The 20,117-nt window shown below is 36.2% G+C and overlaps 1 protein-coding gene and 1 long non-coding RNA gene across 3 annotated transcripts; one reads left to right on the top strand and one right to left on the bottom strand.

Moving 5' to 3' along the window:
- Nucleotides 1-5,308: 5,308 nt before the first annotated feature.
- Nucleotides 5,309-7,288, bottom strand: LOC114544435. Of its 2 annotated transcripts, XR_003690421.1 has the most exons (4): nt 7,125-7,288; nt 6,539-6,583; nt 6,193-6,388; nt 5,309-5,695 (listed from the first exon to the last, which is right to left on the bottom strand). It is a non-coding gene; the product is annotated as an uncharacterized LOC114544435 (long non-coding RNA). The 2 variants fall into 2 exon arrangements; XR_003690420.1 differs by having other exon boundaries at nt 6,539-7,288.
- A 10,197-nt stretch (nt 7,289-17,485) lies between these two features.
- Nucleotides 17,486-18,583, top strand: LOC114544434 (probable CTD kinase subunit alpha homolog). The gene has a single exon (XM_028563081.1). It carries the CDS (start codon nt 17,486-17,488, stop codon nt 18,581-18,583), a length of 1,098 nt encoding a protein of 365 aa, XP_028418882.1.
- Nucleotides 18,584-20,117: the final 1,534 nt, after the last annotated feature.

Below are 20,117 nucleotides of genomic sequence, written 5' to 3'. Positions count from 1 at the left end.
GCAACTTGATAGCATATTTGATATAGAATAAAAATAAAAATGTATTATTGTTTAATTAATATCAATAGAGGAAATATTTAAATCCCAAGGCAACTAAGCACTCACCTCTAACACTCAATTCTTGATTCTTCGATACCAAACGTATACCTTTCCTCCTCCAAGCTTGATGATACTTTTGTAAGGAAATTAAGACGAATTTAAATAGTGTTAAATACTGCGCGACTGCATAGTAACACAGAGGAGTATACCCATACACTGTTTACGAAACGAGATTTGTCAAAATAGTCGTATTAAAATAAAAAAATTCAGTATAAAGCTACCTTCAAATGATAGTTCTTGAAACGATCGTTCCAAATCATCCATAATTTTGATCGCAGGTTCAATTCTTCTTCAAAATATATCTACATATTGTAGTCTTCACTCTTCACGCATTTCTCACTTTTTGCAAAAATGGGAGCCGGAAATCTGCATATTCTGCCAGGCGCTTCGTTCTCCCGTCGCGTCCTCCCCAAGCACCCCTGCGCGCTCGCACATCTCAGCCACAGATCTCTATATTACGCTGAATGCAACCTTTATGTTTTCCAATAAAGCGCCTGGGTACGAGGCTGCAGATTTTCTATCACTCGAATTTGATACGATGCGCGTGCGCGGCGGCCATGCTGTATCAGATTTCTGGCCATTGAACCAAACGTTAGGTAATTTGCGCATTTTATGCAAGTGTAACTTAAATCGGTCTTGCAATTACACGCACGCATGCAGCATCAACAAATTAGAAAATAGAGAAAATAGATTGTTAAAACAACTAATTTGAACTTGCATACATTTTTATATAGATTCATTAAATTTTAGATTTGTACTGTTTTACAGTATACTAATTATAACGTAATAACGTTAAATAGAACATGTACACTCTAATGCTTATGGAATTTTTGTAGACTACATGACAAGGAGAGTTGATGTTTGATCAAGATAACTTTGGTTCAGTCGAACATCGTTAAATCGAAAATTGGTCCAAAGAGGTTTGAGTAATTTAATTGGGTGGTCACAAAACTGAGATAACATAAATAGGTGTATCTGCACTCAAAAACGTAAAATTTTTCTTATTGTATGCAAATTCGCGAGTATAATTTGTGTGTAGTCAGTGTAGATGCAACCTTATTAATTGCTAAGCTGAGACAGGTAGGACAAGCAAATAAGATTTTTCCAGACATGAGAGTCAATAGATGTATGTTACATTGATGCATCAACACTTGATGTTTCTGGAGAAGTCTTGCTTGGGTTATCGTAGGAAGGGGGCACAAATGGTGTCACAATTAGATGTCTCGAAGATGATGTGGATTGATTTTCTTTACAATTGTGAGTATAAACTCCCCTGTGCGTGCGTTTGGAATTGTCGTTTCTATATGGGCGACTGCACTGCTATATGCTCTGCAGAAAAATTGTGCGCATTTTGACACTTTAGAATCGCAGTTCTATATGGGCAGCATGCTATTCCTATATCCTTTAGTTAAAAAATTGTGCACCTTTGCGCCGGGATGGAGTATTAAGTTGCTTTACAGGGCGGAAATCTCGACTTTCGGATTAAGGAACGCGGTCCTTCCTATATCGACCTAACAAAAACTTCTTTTTCATACAGCCGGGGTATATATGTGTAGCGCAGATAGCGTATGCAAATAACATGTTATAGCTCTTCTACTGTTAATGTTTGGGCAGATGCTCTAAAGTATTGAAGGAAATAGAGTATTTCCTTAATCCTGATGAAATATTTAGAGATATTTTGTGACCACCAAAAATTTTTAGTTAAATATGAATTGACAGGGAGCCCATTTTTTCTGACAGAGGTCAAATGTTTTCAATAACAGCTAAATATTGCATCAATTTTAAGTACGGATTACAATAATCTGATTATACAGCATAAGACTATTGGATTTTAGTTACGCCCGGGAATGCAAATGCGAAATGAAAGTTGTCCGCCATTATGTCGTGGAGGTTGGGCGTTTTGTAAGTTATGCGCATGCGTGAGTTTAAGACGAGTTAAAACTGGTAACTAGCAAACGTTTGCAAGTGTGCGATTGGCTGAATTAAAATTTTGGTCACGTCAACATAACTGACATTTTGAAATATAAAAAACTATTTTTATTTCGATGATCTTGAAAATATACGAAAAATTCAGTCGTAAAATTGATTAAAATATAATGTGAAAGATGCTTTGTTGACCCCAAACTGATGTTCCCGACAAATCACAAAGTCTCAAACAACAATATTTAGTAAAGAAAATGTATTAAATTCACTAAGTCTTCGTCCGCACTTCTCGCGTGTCACACCCTCACTAACTCAATTTAAACCCCTTCCCTTAATTAATGTGATATATGATATTGTGCAGTTTGTGCATTGTTAAGTGCCTGCCCTAAAGGTATTTTTAGTGCTTATCTGTTGGTCAGTTCCCGACAAGATGCTTTCGGATAGAAAAACTTTGATTCAAAGGGATGGTAAAAAATCTACGATTTTGAAGCATTTTTAGAGTGTTTTTGAACAGGTAAATGGTTAGATTTTGTATTTTAAAACACTTACAAGTATTTTGTAAGTTTAATTTGTGGATTTATCAACAAACGTATTGACACCTCTTAAATTTATTTGTCAATTTCGTTAAAATTATTTTGATTGGGAAAACATTTATTTTTAAAGGTGAATGTGTTTAAGAAATTGAAATTTCGCTAAAAATTGTAGTAGAATATTTAAAACTATTCGCAGCACAATTAATGAATTATGCTAACAGTATAGTTGAATTTGATAGCTCGAGAGTCGACTTTATATAGTATACTTTATTGTACTTCATATAGTCATTTACTTATACGAATTTAAATTATGGAAATATATGTTTATCCCTTCAGGCGAGGGGTTGCTGCATGCATGTATTTCTAGTATGACTGTGTAGTCGTGTGCTCTCAAAATGAAAGCATGTATAACTACAGTCTAAAAAGCGATATGGCCGATATAGCTATATGGCAGAAAAATGGCGAATTTGTATATATCATATCACTTTTTCACAGTATAGCGAATACTATAATGTTTATACCTATACTATAACGCATTAGTTAGTTGTTTTTGCCAACATGGATCGTGAAATGCATAGTTTTATTATATATACATCTCAGATACGATGCTTAGTTAGAGTTTTAATGTATTTATCACACTTCACACATATTTCTTTACTTATAAATAATCAGGCAATCCCAGAAAGTTCTTCTCCTCTCCTCTGTCAATTGATAATGTTCCAATTAGACAAGTTACTTTTTCAAAATCTCTTGGTACATATATTGATGAAAATATGTCTTGGAAAATTCATATTAGAAAATTGTGCAAAAAAGTTGCCTCAGGTATAGGTGCTCTAAAACGTATAAAGCCTTTTGTTCCTCATTCCACATTCCTCATTTCACAGTGCCTTATTCACTACAGAACTGTTTAGTACTGCAAGCGTTAAGCTTGCCACACTCATCAACGACTGCATATAAGAGATGCAGATTTAATTAGGTCATGTTGCATGTAATTGGTTAAACTGGGTTAGTAAAAACTTCTTTCGATGCCGGCGTGTGGAAACAAGTTCATTACGCTAGTTCAAAGAGCTTAATTCAGGATGACATATGATTATAGATTTCTTGGAGGGCATAAATTACAGCGTTTAGTTTTATTGCAATGCGTTTGTAATTTGTTAATGTGATTTCTATTAGTTTAGATTTATCATAAAGTTTCGAACCTATAGAATTTCGTCATGTAAAGAAAAAATATCGCCTTTAAGGGGCCGGAATGTTGGTTTCAAAACGGAAGGTCATTCAAGTTGTTATTTTGTAAAAGACCTTCTGGCAAAAACAAGTTGTCATTTTCCGTTTCAGTGCAAAGATTTACATCAAATGCGTGAATTTGGTTAGCAAATGCGCAATGCGGTTACCTTGCCTAGCCACGCTATGTCCGTCAAAGTAAAACACTTCGCGGTTTCTATGTTTTGAAAATCTTATACAGTCTTTTGAGTGCTGTCTAAACAAAAGTAAAAGTAAAACAAAAGTTGAATTTTGAATGATTAAACTGTCTTCATGTTTTCCTAAGTATCGTTTAAAAATTAACATCCACTAAACAAAAACAACAAAGTTTATAATTATCATAACCTCGATCACTTTTTCTATTGAATTTGAAATTACATAAACAAAGGCAAAATGATGTCAACATTTTGTTTAGTTCACCTTATGCATGGGTTACTAAACAATAGATAATGATAGGCATTCACATTTAGTCAATTTTTCTAATATTTATTGTTTTATACACTGTATAATATTAATTAAAGCATTTCATTTAAGGTTCCCATATCAACCCTTATTGAGGCACATTTTCAAAAAAGTCACTTGAAAATCTTATAGAAATTTTAACGAACAATATATAACAAGACGCCTACTAGGCGTTATGATCGCGTCGTTCGCAGCGACGTAGCCAGCCCAGCTATGCAAATTTTGTGTCGTAAATGTTCTTAATAATAAAAATGAACAATATACCGAACTATAGTATAGGTCGCATGTTGAAAGCAGGAGAAACATCAACAGCCCATTTCAAAACCGCTCTACCTGTGCGCAGGTTCCCGATTAGGGTGATACGGCCTGCAGCTAGCGACGCTGGGGGTCGACAAAGGTTTTTTGCCTGTTAATGGGCTAACTCATTAGGCATCGGAATGTTTATGAATCTATCCACTCATCTTACCTTCCAAAAACTTCTCTTGGTATGCCAGTCAACAATAACAAACAAATAAAGATTATCCAATCTGTGTTTCGCAGAATGGCAGCCGCCCCTTAAATCTCTTGCTCCGGAAAAACGAACTCGAGTCAAAGAGCTAAGTATAAGGAACAATAATTTTTTCCACGGCCAATTGTTTATTTTAATGTGTCTGTCCACGGGCTATAGCTGTAAACTATACTACAAACCGACTCCCGGAATCCTGCATTAACGCTTTTTTCAAGAACGTACAAATTTCTCGAAATATTTTATACAGTATCAGACACTATCAGCTAACCAATTCGCCGTAAAAAATTAAGTCGTAGGTTTGTTAACACGGCAATGTTGAAGTCGTAGGTTGTGTTAACACGGCAATGCGGCAATATTGAAAGCCAGTCGATTTTTGGTTGCCGAACGACCCTGTACGTATATAACTACGTATCGACCATGTTTCAACCTTGAAACAACGTTGACAAGCGACATTGATTCGACGTCGTGGAAATGACCTTGACGTGGAAACAACGTCGATTTCCCGCTGATGATCGACGTCGCGACAAAAGTTCAACCAAAATTCCACGTCGAAACGAAGTCGTGTGCTCACTTGGTACCCATATAGGCATGCAGGAAACGGCGGATATCGCCTGTCAAAAAAGGCCAATTGTCTACACAAGTGTAGTGTCTGTTATTTGGCTTACACAATCGGCAATGTACGTCGCCACATCTTCCTTCTTAATGTTGAGACAACATCTATATAATTTGTCGATGGTTGACGTGATTTTGGTCTCCACTGTAGTTTTGCCAACTCCGAAGTTCGCGATTTCCTCGTAAGCGAAATCGCCAAAATTTGCCGCTAGATCTTTCCAGTTTGGCCTACCTTCAGGAGTGAGCAGCTCCACGAGTTTCATAAGAAAAGAAGAGGTTTGATTTTGCAGGAGCTGACCTGTAAACAGTACTTTATAACAGTATTCAATGTTTGTTTCGGGGTGCATTGAATTTCAATCAAAAAATTGAATCACACGGGCAGAGGCGTAGCCAGGATTTTGGGGAAGGGGGGCCAGCAAGAACATTGGCGGGGCCAGGCCGCCAGTGTCAATCGAGACAAGGTTTGTGCAAAACATTCTGTGCAGGATACTATGGCAATAATGATGAAAATGACATGCAGCCGGAAGTTTTAAAATATTGACGCCCTTACAACGATTCGCTTACGCCCCTACCCAAGAAAGATGTTTAGCTTAAACGGTGAACTGATAAGAGACTTGAATGTTCAATTTCCAAAAGAACTGCATGCATAATAATTGCAAATGAATTGCATATGATGTGTGTTCAGCTTAGATGGGAACGTATTTGATCTCTGGCTTCGAAAAACCGGCCCCAGACTAACAATCTTATCTATGAAACTTATTCATAAACTATCCCTGTGTGCAGCGATTACTTTACCTGTATGTAATTGCTTGTATCGTCGTTGCCCTGGCGGGAGCGCCCAGTAATCCTTCTCCCTGACATTGCAGATAATTTTTTTTCGTACACCAGTAGACGATAAAACCCACCGGAAGAAAAAAGAATATCAGTACCACCGCCGTGACAATGAGCAGTGTTAGGTTTGTGGATGAGCAACTGCTTTCATTTTTTTCTCCTGGTAAAATATTTGCAAACAATGTGTTGAAGACTTCAATTTGATTACGAAATCGCGATACATAATTGCATTTCCAATTCCATTTATCAGATATGACTCACTATCATTCCAACAAGTATCATACATGATTTATGAATGCTGAAAACTTACCTCTGTAATAAATAAGTCAAAGAGCGGGATATTCTTTTATGAGCCCTATATCAGAATAAATTGAATTATTATGTTTAAGAAGTCAATCCTGATTATTAAATAATATCATAGGAATTCATAGGAATGATAGACTGTATTTTTGGTAGCATTGCCTACAACCAGATGCAGTTACTTATTACCAACTACTCAACTATACTGACACTTTAGTTCGACAGGATCATTTTCAAAATACAACTGACCACACAAAATACAAAATCTGGGATTAAAAAGTAGACAGAAACCAAGTTTGCTAAACACAGATCATCATAAGAACTCCACGTACAACAACAAGGGTATCACTTACTGTTCCACCACAATTGAGTCAGCAAGGAAGCAATATTTATATCATCGATGAAATCTTTTGTTTTTCCTCCATGATACATTGTATGCACTTTCATTGTCTTATATAGTAAGGTTAGTGTAAATTGGGGATTGATACAATTATCAATCAGTCTATATTATCTATGATTAATTATTCTTCTCTATTTTAAGTTTTCAAAAGAGTATGTTGCGCGTAGACCATTAGGTATTAATTTCAAAGACTTACATGTACGTAAAAACGAGATATGATTGTAGTGGCGGGTAATTTTCTTCGCAATACGATATGATGAAGGTGTTGTGGTTGCCATGCCTGGTTTTAATTACCTTGAAGTCTTGTTTTCAAAGGAGAACCTGAAGGGAATATATTTTACAGTTTTACTTTTCCATCCATTTTTCCCCGAGCCGGCGCGAAGCGCCGTGCGAGGGTACTAATTTCGCCCGGAGATTAGGATTACACCCGGAACCCGTGAGAACATAGCGAAATGAAAGTGGACGGTCAACGGTGGACGTTCGACCTTTTTGCCAGTTATGCGCGTGCGCTGAAATTAAACGAGAGAAGACTTGGTAATCAATAACTTTCTGATTGGCTAAGACAAGAAGGCTAAAATTAAACGACTGAAGACTGGTTTTTAGTGAGTGGGAAGATTTTACACTTCATAATTTCTCACCCGGCCACATTTATTAAAAAGTCATTCTTTTCAGTTTAAACACAACTAAATATGCTAAAATGTATTTCACTATAAATCTGAATGTGTTATGTGATCGACGACATTATCATTTCATTATAAACTCCGTTTTTATAATGACAAAAAGAAAATCAAATAAATATATTCGCGTGCAAAAACCAGTCGAGACGTAACAAAACTTCGGAAGTTGTACGAGACGTCTGATGTTATATTTCAATGAAAAGTAATAATTAAAATAATTTACCATAATACTGATTATAGATGAATAACTTAACTTCAAAAAATGCTAAGAATCTTGTCGTATTTTTGCCCTTTTTTCCCAAAAATATGAGGGTAAACTAAACTTTATAAACCAAAATATACGGCCGTAACAAGTTGCTATGGCTACAGTGCTTCCACTTCCAAAAAAACATTTCCATACTTCTTTTCTCACATACCACGACATAACTATCATGTTAAATAATCATCCCTATTCTTAATTTCGTTTAACTGAGGCGAGGGGTTGCTGCATGCATGTATTTCTAGTAAGCCAGTAAAATGGCAATGATTAGAAGCTCGAATGAAAAGTAAGTTGATATCTTGAGGCAAAATACGTTTAACGCATGCAGTCTGTAATATTTCAATGTCCTCAGCAATTCGATATTTCCACCGTAATAAGGCGTAATTAGAGCTTGATATTAGATTTTTACCCTAAATATTTAAGAAAGGACTTTTTCATTGATAAGTATACGTAAGACGGGATTTCTACGTGACAAGCAATGATTGTCAGTGAGCTTTTTGAATATACAGATACAAACGTAAAAGATTTTAATAGTATAAAAAGAAGTATACAATATGATTTGTTAAGAAACAATTTATTAATGACGACACAATACATGAAAAACAAGTCACAAACTCAGCAAATTTGCCATCCTGGATTTCAAATTTACAGAGAAATTGCAAGGCTGGCTAACTTTTGGTATCAATGGTCTCATGAAATCACCACCTTGTCTCTCTTTTTTAATTCTTGAACTTCGTTTATTGGGGATGATACCTCCTCCTCTCTTGTCTTTTTTTTTCTTGAATTCTCTTGCTCCTTCTTACGGGGTATTTTACCATTTTTAATCCCAGTTGTCTTTCTTCTGTAAAATAATTTCATCTTTGACAATTTTTTTCCGAACTTCTATGACCGAACCTTCCTTTATTGCTTTTTCTACCTCTCTCGAAAATTTCTCAGGAAACGGCAACGATGAGCTCCTTTCCGGGGTATTTGGTGTTTATTCCTAGCTCTCCAATATATCGACTACCACCACTAACATTTATTATAAAGATATAGTAAGAAAAATTTCACATTATTAATAATACCGGACAGAACAAAAGGCATGCCCAACAGAACAATTTTTCTAAAATTAAGCTGCCACAAAGCCAATCCTTTTTGGAGTACCACTCCTTCATGAATGACATCCCCTTATTTTTAATATTTAAATTTGGTCGTTCCTTGACAATAACATTTTGTTCGACAGTTGGTCGAACAGAAAAAGATGTTTAACAACAAAGCATTTACAATATCGGATACACATGATAGAACAGAAAGTACTTATAGGCCGAATCATGTCACCCGGATTTTTCCTTTCTTTTCTTTTCATTTCCGATTCCAGAAAGGTTGGAATTTGATTTAAGTAAGACAAGCTTTATCATACGTTATCCCATATATTTCGACCGGAGTTTGTGACTGAATAATAAAAAAAACTTTCAAAAAACGTTTCAAAAATGTTTAATATTTATTTGTTTTACACCTTTTCATTTGACGAACGTGATGTTAGCCTATGGAGCAAGACATTTCACAAAAAATAGCTTTTTTAGTAATACTCCGGAAATAAATTTTAATGGTTTATTAATTTTAATATTTTGCCAATACATTGATTGAACTTATCCATAAAAAATTTTCGTTTTTTATAAAAAATCTAACCGTTCCTTGGAACGACACTTTCCATAATAGTATACTTGTGCAAATGTGGATTCTTTTATGCGGGATTCGTAAATTTAAATACAAAGGCTTTGACTGGGTTCTTTTCCATTTCAAAATAGGAAATTAACACTTTACTTACGTGCGTATTTGAAAGATACTTATTTCAACAGTCTTTGAAAACATTTTGAATTGAAATTATTGAAGTGATCGTGTCTTCAGAGAAACAATCAAGAATCCTAAAATATTTACTGCATTAGAACTAAAATTCTTGTTGTGTTCAGTTCGATCTTTGCCTGAATGTCTATTATCAATTTAAACTTTATGTTGCTTACCTTTCACGATGTATGTTGTGTACTTTTTTTCTCCTCCTACATGTACGTGATGTGCGTCCTTGTGTATTTTCGAAATTTATGTTTTGATAACTAATATTTCTATTGTATTGTGTGTCCGTTCTTCTGTTCGCGTTTTCAATTAGGTGACTTGTTCGTGTATACGTGCTTATTATTATTAAAAACTCCTTAACTCTTCCTCTTTTGTGCTGCAAAAAGTGTGTTCTCGGCGAAAAAACTTATTTAGTTTTGTCCGTGAAGAGGCAAAATGATTTCAACCTGAATTCCACTGGAGAACATACTCGATTCTTCCTGGTCCAGCTACAACGCCTCATAATGGCACTGGGGTGTATAACAGAAAAATCTCTTGTAAATATTTTCTGGAAAGAAAAAGTATACGGATTGGAAAGACGTATACGGATTGAAAAGAGTTCATTAGTGACACCAAAAAGATTTTGCGAACATCGTGTATCAAGAACACAATTTTATATTTGGAACTCTAAGTTGTATAACCTCCAATACAACCACTGGACTAACTGGACATTCTTTCTGAGGATAGAGTTCAAGTGGTTTTCTGTCTCTTGAACTTCAGTAAAAGAAGTATTTCCACCTTTATCTTAGGAATCTCCCCTAATCGATCACCATTGTAAACCGAATATCGCTTCCCCAGTTTACTCCTTGTGGTAAATGTTACCGATGGTTACTCTGGGATTTTAGAGGAACGTTTCACCTACGCATTCAACCCCTCATTATAGTTCATAAGAACTCAGAATATCTCAACCCATGTAAGAAATACCTCCACCACCTTGCCAAACCTACACCCGTGCTTAAACTAGCGCTTCTATAATCAACATGAACCACCATCAACAACTATACCAACTCAGTCTATCATTGATCGACCGCGATGAAAGATACTATGTATAACTGAACATAAGTTCAGATTTTGCATATATTATTCAGTATACAGTCACAATTCCAACAACAACAACACACAGGAATGGGTCATCTTATAAAACAATATACTGTACCTCGAGTCAGCTAAAACAACTATTTTACAGAAAAAGTTGCTGTCAAGAAAACGCGAAGGTGGAAAATATAGATTTCGAATGTGTTAATGCAATACCCAACTTGTTTGAAATGAATAATACTCCTTATGGACGTCAATTATAAACAAAGAACTACGGAGATCCTTACTGGTGATGATCCCCACAGTACATGGATGACATTTTTGAAAAATATGGAACAAATTACTATGCAGGGCTAGACGCTCGTCAATTTTAAAGAAGCCAAGCTGGGGCCGGATATGTATCCACACTTTGCACACATCAACTTGTACTAGGAATTGAGCAATGTTCAGGTTATCTCAGAAAGTGCTTCCTCTGTTTCATGGTGTTTGGCCTCAAGTCACACTGAAGAACGTGTCCCTAGCTCTAATTATAGCTTGGGAAGTTCTTGTAATTTTGTTAACCTTATGCTTCACTTTGAGCAATTATAAGGTGGTGTGGCGTCCCACATTTAGTGGGTGATTCATGTCAAATATGAGGCTCCTGGCTCATTATTATTTGTTTTTCTTTACATCTTTTGTTTGCTTCCAAATTCTCTTCAGTTCCTTCATTCATTAATTTCTTTAAGAGCGAAATTCAAATCCTGATATGATAAAATATGAATCATCTGAATCTCGTTCACTTCACCTTGCCGGAAAGAATCCACATTTGTAAAGTTTGATACAACAGGAACGGGTGCATTGATTAATTAAATGACAATATAATTTTGTCTCCCGTTTGCGTATTTCACGACAAAATCATTAAAATAACAATGAAATTAAAAAGCGGAAACATAGTTACAAACAGATATTTTTGTTGAATGTTTTGCTATACATACTACGTACACGATATCTAAATTGACTTGAAGATCACGAGGTATTTCTAGGTCTTTATGCCCGGTGTCACAGCGGATTTGGACCCCCCGCGGATATGGACCCCCGGTCCATATCCGCTAGCGGATTTGGACCCCCCCGGTCCATATCCGCTAGCGGATACGTACCCCCCCGCGCGCGATTCGGACCCCCCAATATTTAGATAAAATTATAAGCCGCTCGTTTCAAACATCTCGCTTTTCATGGGCCTGGCTATTGTTTTTGCCACCATAAAACAAGGCGCCGTCTTTCAAAACAAAAACTTTTCGGCTTTCTTTCTAAGATTTTTTTTATCTTTTCCAGCACTACTAGGATAGCTACCATCACAAAGATAATTAAAAATTTCATAGTAACAATTCTTTTCAGTCATCGCAAAGTGTGCCACTTATAAGACCAACCGCAAAATATTTAGTATTTACTGTCCTTCTATCACCAAGATACAACGCACGTGCTGGTTCATATGGTTGTAAATTTATTATCGAAATTAAGATACCTAATAGCATCAATTAACTGTCTTGGAGTTTCCTTGCCTTCTTCTTATTCTCTTGTAGTTTTCCATGGCAAAAGCGTCAGTCGTTTTTTGCCAGGAAAATCCTCCTGCTTCAAATTTCTCATCCAGGCCTCTATATAACCTTCCGATTTTGCATTTTTGGATTCAATATTTAACCATTTTTGGTCATTTTTAGTTTCAAACGAATCTGGATTTCCTTTCATCTTGTACCTATCTAGCGATCCTAACAAAACTCCAGACCACAACGGCATCTCACCAACGTATGATCTTATGAATTTAAAAAACTCAGGGCACCAGCTTCTATTCAACGCTGCATCTACGTTTTTAGTGTTGTCCATAACGATCTGTCCGATAATTGGATTTAACAGATTTTCAAAGTGACTGTCAAAAGAATTCTCTGATATAGTTAACGCTGTTTCCCAGGCGTCATCCGTTGAAGTTGTATCTACATGATTCTCGACGTTTTCCACGATGTCGTCTATTGTCTTCGAACCCATCTTTTGTACTCTTCCGACAATCCTATCGTACGATATTTGGACCTGATCATCAAGGAACCTATTCATTAGGCAAACACATATATCTACTAAAATCATATCGAATTCATCCAAAGTTGTAGAATTCACAAGAAGGGACATGCAATACATGTTGAAACGATACCAAACTTTTTCGCGGCGATCAACATTGCTTTCTCTATTCCGCCTTTGACGCCCTATGGCACTCAAATTTTTATGAACGATATGCATGAAATGACTACACCCGACATGTGGTATCCTAAGGACGAAGTCGCCTTCTGCACCATTTTTATGTAGCAACCGATATGCTCTATTTAGGAACATCACCAACGATTCGTTATTAAATTCTCTAAGAATTGCTAAGATTCGCTGTCATCTGCTTGAGGTGGGTGGTATACTACACAAACAATAATACATGAAATTCCTCTGGGAAGCCGGTAAGGTCTCAGTTTAATCCACAAACACTCATGGTTAGGACAATCTAGGTTTGGAAGGGTCACGAAGGGTATTGAAGATTTGACAAATACGCAAACTCCTCCGCCCCGTTTCTCAACACAGTCATTTCGAACTAAAGCATAACCCTAAATGTGTACACAGCTGTCAGGAACATTTGAATTTAGCCAAGTCTCAGTTATTCCAGCCAGATCTACCTCGTTTGTTTTTAAAACGACATCCAATTCATCAATTTTATTAGATATAGCCCTCACATTTGATAGGAAGAGTTTTGGTAGTTGGGTGTCTCTAATTGGGGCAGGTTTACTTAAATGTTCCTAATTGTAGCTATTTTTATCAAATTTTGTAAGTGCCTTCTCTCTTCTTAACTTTTAAATTGTTTTGCAGTTGGTAATTCGAATACTCGTCGACGTCGGCTGTTGATTTAGCTTCTTTCAAACTGTTTATTTGAATAATAATGCTATCCATTTGATTAAGTATATTATCGACCCCTGACTTCATTTTACTAATTTCTTGGGAATTCTTTTCAATCCTTTTTTCATGATTCGATTCAGCGATTGCTATATCGAGTTTGGTTCCTTCTAGATCGGCGGATAGCTCGTTACAACGGCAAGAGGACTCCGAAGCACTTGAACGCGTGGCGCTATTTAGTTCAACGACACTTGGATTACCCAAAGGCGATATCAACCTTTGCTCAATCACATGGTTGAAAGTGAGAGGAAAGACCGGAAATGTTTTTTGATATCCTCGAAAAGTCTACGTGTACCGAAGCCTGTTCAGCTCGCTAAAAAAGTTTATATTTCGAAAGAACTTTTTCGAAATATGTAATCAATGGAGGCAGACTGAAAATGATGTTGAATTAGAAGAAATGTGTGACATTCATGACGGCAAAGTTTGGAAGGACTTTCAGACCTTTGAAGAACAACCTTTTCTAAAAGATCGGAACAACCTCGCATTAATCATGAATGTTGACTGGTTTAACCCATTCAAGCATGCACCAGGATCTGTAGGAGCTATTTACTGTGTTTTCGCAAATTTGCCGCGACAAGAAAGATACAAGAGAGAAAATGTAGTGTTACTCGGTCTCATTGAAGGTGAACCCAAACACGATTTAAATTCCATTCTCAAGCCAGCCGTTGACGAACTTTTGACGCTTTGGAAAGGACATATGTTTCACCAAGGCTGGAGATGCTTTTTGTACGTGTCGCTCTTCTATGTATTGCCTGCGATGTTCCGGCAGCAAGAAAAGTTGCGGGGTTTATGGCACATAACGCTACCCGTGGTTGCTCGAGGTGCCTAAAAGAGTTCCCTGTAAAACACTTCGGTGCAAAACCAAATTATTCGGGCTTTGCAAGAAATTCCTGGCCAAAACGGGACTCAATATCTCATCGCAAAAATGCGAAAAAAACTTTGAAATGTACGTCATCCAGTCAACGAAAGAAACTTGAAAGCTCTCTTGGTAGTCGATACACTGAACTATTAAGACTACCGTACTATGATGGTGTACGATTTGTCGTGATAGATCCTATGCATAACTTGCTATTAGGCACAGCAAAATGTTTATTCCATAAATGGGTAGATTTAGGACTGTTAAAGCAGGATGATCTGAAAAAGATCCAAGTCCACATTGATGAAATCGTTGTCCCTCCAGATTTAGGACGAATTCCAAACAAAATAGAATCTGGTTCCTCTGGGATGACTGCTGACCAGTGGAAGAATTGGACATTGGTGTATTCACCTTACATCTTGTCCACTTTTCTGCCTAAAGCCCATTATGAGTGTTGGATGCTTTTTGTTTCTGCTTGTCGGCTGATGTGCGCAAGAACGATAAATCGAAGTGAATTAAAACAAGCGGATCAGAATTTACTTGCATTTTGTAACAAGGCCGAAAGCCTCTATTCCGAGGAGTTTGTGACCCCAAACATGCATCTACATGGACACCTCGCGCAATGTATTGAGGATTACGGTCCAGTTTATGCTTTTGGTGCTTTCTTTCGAAAGGTACAACGGAATTCTTGGTGGATACCAGCATAACAACAAGGCGGTTCCAGTCCAAATGATGAAAAAGTTTTTAGAAGAAGACTATCTTTCGTCAGCATCAACCACCAAGAATATCCGATGTTCTTGAAGCACTTTGCAAACTTGGTTAGCAGTGAAAATGAAAAGCTTTCAGGGACATTAAAACAGGTTTTTAGCGCAGGTTTCCAAACGAGATGCCACATAAGCCAGGTTCATCCACGCGACGTCTCGTGGGAAGAAGATAACGCAACTCAGGAACCTATTCCCCCATTTAAAACCAAAGTCTTAGACGAAGAGGATTGCGAGGACCTAAAGAATATGTACAAGTCTATTTTACCCGTAAACGAAGAAACTGACGAGATTTATGTGTCTTCCAGTTATCTGCAAGTGGAAAGAATGAAAATATATGGTGAAATTTACGACTCATCATGCTGTAAATCACCAAGGGCTAACCACGTCACGGCGTCTTGGTTTCATGATAACAATATAGCTCTTTGTAATGACCCACATTTCCGGCCAGCTATAGTAAGGTTCTTCCTAAAGCACACTCTTGAATTTAATCGCGCCAATGGTGAGAAAAAACAAGAAACGTATCTTCTGGCATGTGTTTCATGGTTTAAGGACCACAAAAACTATTTCAAGTCGCCATTGGAAGTATGGTGTAGAGATATGTTTGAAGATTCGGGTCCAGCATCATTTTTACCTGTTGGACGAATTTTTGGAAGATTCTGTCCTGTTCAAGGTAAAGTTCCACTCCTCGGAAACCAACTCGAGAATGTTTTAATTGTTAATCCTTTACAACAGAAGTGGGCTGCAGAATAGTAAGGAACAGAACTCATAGAATAATAATACTAGAATAGTGGCAAAAAATAGCATTACCTGGCATTGCTTGGTGGAAACATTGTATTAAAGAACTCGCAAACCTGATTATCGATGATTATAATAATTTTTCAATAACACCTTGAAAACAATTAACATCAAATGTAGTGAAACAACTGCTTAATATAGACAAAAAAAACTCTAGGATGTTTTGATCTAAAAGGGTCGACTTAAATCGAAACGTAGATATATATTTTTCGGTTTATTTTGTTATATTTGATGCGAATTTTTTATCGCTTTCATACTGCTATGTCTGTTTTCATTTGTACACATGAAAGATGAAATGTTCCATGAAAATAGTATTCAAGCAAAATGTACACGAATCTGCATATTGCAGGAATAAAAACATTTCTTGTTTTAAAGCTCTGTTTACACTACGATTTAAAATGGGTACCCATTTTATTAGTGTCCGGCCTTTGTTTTGGTAGTCTGGACACTAATAATATTAATTCGACACGGATACCCATTTTAGTCCTGCCGTGCCAATAAATTGAGTGTAGTGTGAATCGGGCTTAAATGACACCAAACTTGATGATATTTCATGATTGTAGCTACTATAGAGTATAATTTATGCATGAAATTATCCATTATATCATTTATATGTATGCTGACAAAAAAACAGTATTCTGCCAATAAAATTCTTGTTGACGCATGATATCTGTATGAATGTTTGAAACAAATTATACACGACCTAAGCACAAGTTTACACTACTCTTAATTTATTTATATTTATATGCCCGGTCTTTGTTTTGGTAGTCTGAACAACAATAAAATTGGGCCGTTTTAGCCGTGCCGTGTCAATAAATTGCGTGTAGTGTAAACGGTCCTTTAGATAAAATGTGCCCGCCTTTGGTAAAGCGCCAACAGGCGTAAGTATGAATTATAAATCAATTTGTACAAGATTTGTACATAATCAAAGGCTATAAACATGGTGTTTTGATGTATCAACACTCTGTTGCATCTTTATCTGTCAAAATTTATGACGTGTATGAGGTGTTATATGTTTATATCAACCAAAGGTAAACGCAAAAAAGGTTTAAGGAGAGTTTTACATGACTTCACATGGCTAATTTGATGTCATGGCCATGCAAATCGGGTATAGTGTATAAACAGAGTGTGTTTGTTTCGCCTAGTCGGGATTACACGTTCCATATAAACAGGCCCTAAAATTGAAAGGACTGAATCCAATTAGCCAAACTTTACACCTAAGCGGAAATTGGCCATGATTTTGCAATTATATTGTGATAATTGTGCCATATGCATGCAATTAAATTGTGATATGCATGGTTGTGAAGATAGAACTTAATCGTTCATGCAGGCAGTGACATTTATCCAATGGAAAGGAAAAACAAATCAAATAATGCTCATCATATGCGCTCTCTCGGCAATAGGAGGGAAAATACTCGTCGTAGACGAGTAATAAAAAGAAAATTGCGTAAATTGGCGAAGGATGAAGGAAGCAAACAAACAAACAACATTTCGAATGATACCATTGGCACTGGTTTAGCGAACGAGGTTAGGCATACAAGCGGTGAAAATCCTACACATTTAGAAAGTATTAAAAAGCTAGAAGAGGAAAACAGTCGTCTGAACAAGCATGCAGTGTACTTCCACTACCGATGGAAAAAAAGCCAAGAGGAAACTAAGACGAAATGCCAACCAAAATTAATAGAACTTGACAGAAAGCATCTACATGTAGATGGAAAAGTCGGGGAAGGAACATTTGGAAACTGTTTTTTGGCAAAGTATGGATCTCTCAAAGTGGCAGTCAAAGAAATAAAGAGCGAAAGTTTAAACGAGAAAATCACCAGAGAAGCTGAGATACTACATAGCCTACGTCATCCTAATCTCCCTTTGCTTCTCGGCGTCTGTTTCCAGAAAAGTCCTTTTCTCATCATTACAACCTACCACAGTGTCGAAACTGAAGACGCCTTACTATCTACTACAATGTGCACTGCCTTGTCTGAAAACATTGTAAGTTCCGACCTTCGTCCACACTGGTTGGCCATATTGCACGACCTCTCTATGGCCATTTGTTATATTCACGAGAAGAATATAATTCACAACGATATTAAGACGAATAACGTGGTCATAGAGAAGCACGGCAAATGCTTTACTGCAGTTCTCATTGACTTTGGCAAAGCAACTGCAGCTAACAATGGCAAGAGCTACCCAGAATTTGGCGAGAAGGAGCGAGAAACGTATGAGAGGAAGTACCCATACTTGGCACCAGAACTTAAATCTGGTGGAGGGAAACAAACAGTACGCACTGATGTTTATTCATTTGGATATTTAATGAAAGTCGTCAGCCACAGCCTCGAAAATAGGGAACTTTCTGCACTTTATCACTCGTGTAAGAACATTTCAGAACTAAATAGGCCAAATATGCATGAGATTGAGAATTCATTGGAAAAGCTTAAGTTAAGTAGGTAATTTTTTGTAGATTGTATATGCCCGACTGTCCGCTAAGTAGGTCACAATTGTAGCACTATATTAAATAAATAATTATGAATCTCTAATCTACCGGATGCGGAAATTCGGGCTATCACCATGCAACTTATAGTAAATAAGTCAGCCTAAAACAGGTTATTGTTTAATTATTCTGGTCCTCTATACACACGTGTACACGAATTCAGGTAAATTATGATATACATACATTAAATAACTCCTAGCAAAAACGAATTTTTTTATCAAAGATGCCTTGATGTCGCTTTGTTTGTCATCATTCAAAGAGCATTAAACTTGTAAGTGAAATTGACAAGAGCCAGCCCTATTTCCCGCTGAGGAGTCCACATGCATAAAGTTGCTTTCCAGTCACGCGTTTTTCGTAGGCACACGCACGAAAAATTTTATAAATGCTTCTAAATGTTTATTATTCAACATCTAGGTCTACACAATTGCATACTAAAATATATATATATATATATATATATATATATATATATATATATATATATATATATATATATATATATATATATATATATATATATATATATATGTATATATATATATTATATATATATATATATATATATATTATATATATATATATATATATATATATACCCATTTGCAAAAACGTTGGCCGCAGATAGATAGATAGATAGATACTCGAAGTCTAATTAGAATTGCATATGATTGCATTTGCATGGGATTTCAATCATATTACACAACATATGCAATTCTAATTAAATTTCGAGTATCTATCTATCTATCTATCTGCAGCCAACGTTTTTGCAAATGGGTGTATATATATATATATATATATATATATATATATATATATATATATATATATATATATATATATATATATATATATATATATATATATATATATATATATATATATATATATATATATATATATATTTATATATATATAGAAAGAGAGAGAGATTTGCTGAAGCGAATAATTAATTTATTGCTTCCGTGCATTGTGATTAGTTATTCGAAGCTAACGTAGCCCACTTATAGAGCAACTTGCTTAATAGTAGCCCACTTCTAGAGCAACTTGCTTATCAAGATTTAAGTACAGGGAAATTTTGTTACGTTTTGGAGAACGTGCTCTCCTGATTTATTCCTAGCAGGATTAAAAACTTCAAGGCGATTCGCACTTCGTTGGCGATTCATTGCTACAGTTAAGTAATATTCCCCTCACGTGCGTTGAGCATGTTTCAAGTGCAAGGTCAGCGTACCTATATAAACTGAAACGTTCCGAAAAGTTCAAGGTCATTTATATCTGGCTGCCGTCGAAGCAATTCGAAAGTTTTCCCCACACCCTCCCTCTCTTTCTCTAGGTGGTGTGCTACGATAATTTCTATGTAGTTATGCTGGTGTGGGCATTTTTTATCACCCCATCTTTTCTGTGCTGTATTAAAATACGAACGTTGTAACAATTAACTATAATTTGTTACTTTTGACTTAATTAAATCGGCATGTGCTTTAGCACATTGCCATTATT

This window comes from Dendronephthya gigantea, unplaced genomic scaffold (assembly GCF_004324835.1).
Source record: "Dendronephthya gigantea isolate DGI-Jeju-01 unplaced genomic scaffold, DenGig_1.0 000788F, whole genome shotgun sequence".
Lineage (NCBI taxonomy): Eukaryota > Metazoa > Cnidaria > Anthozoa > Malacalcyonacea > Nephtheidae > Dendronephthya > Dendronephthya gigantea.
Note: the sequence above shows the minus strand (reverse complement) of the source record. Positions and strands in the feature narration are given on the sequence as shown.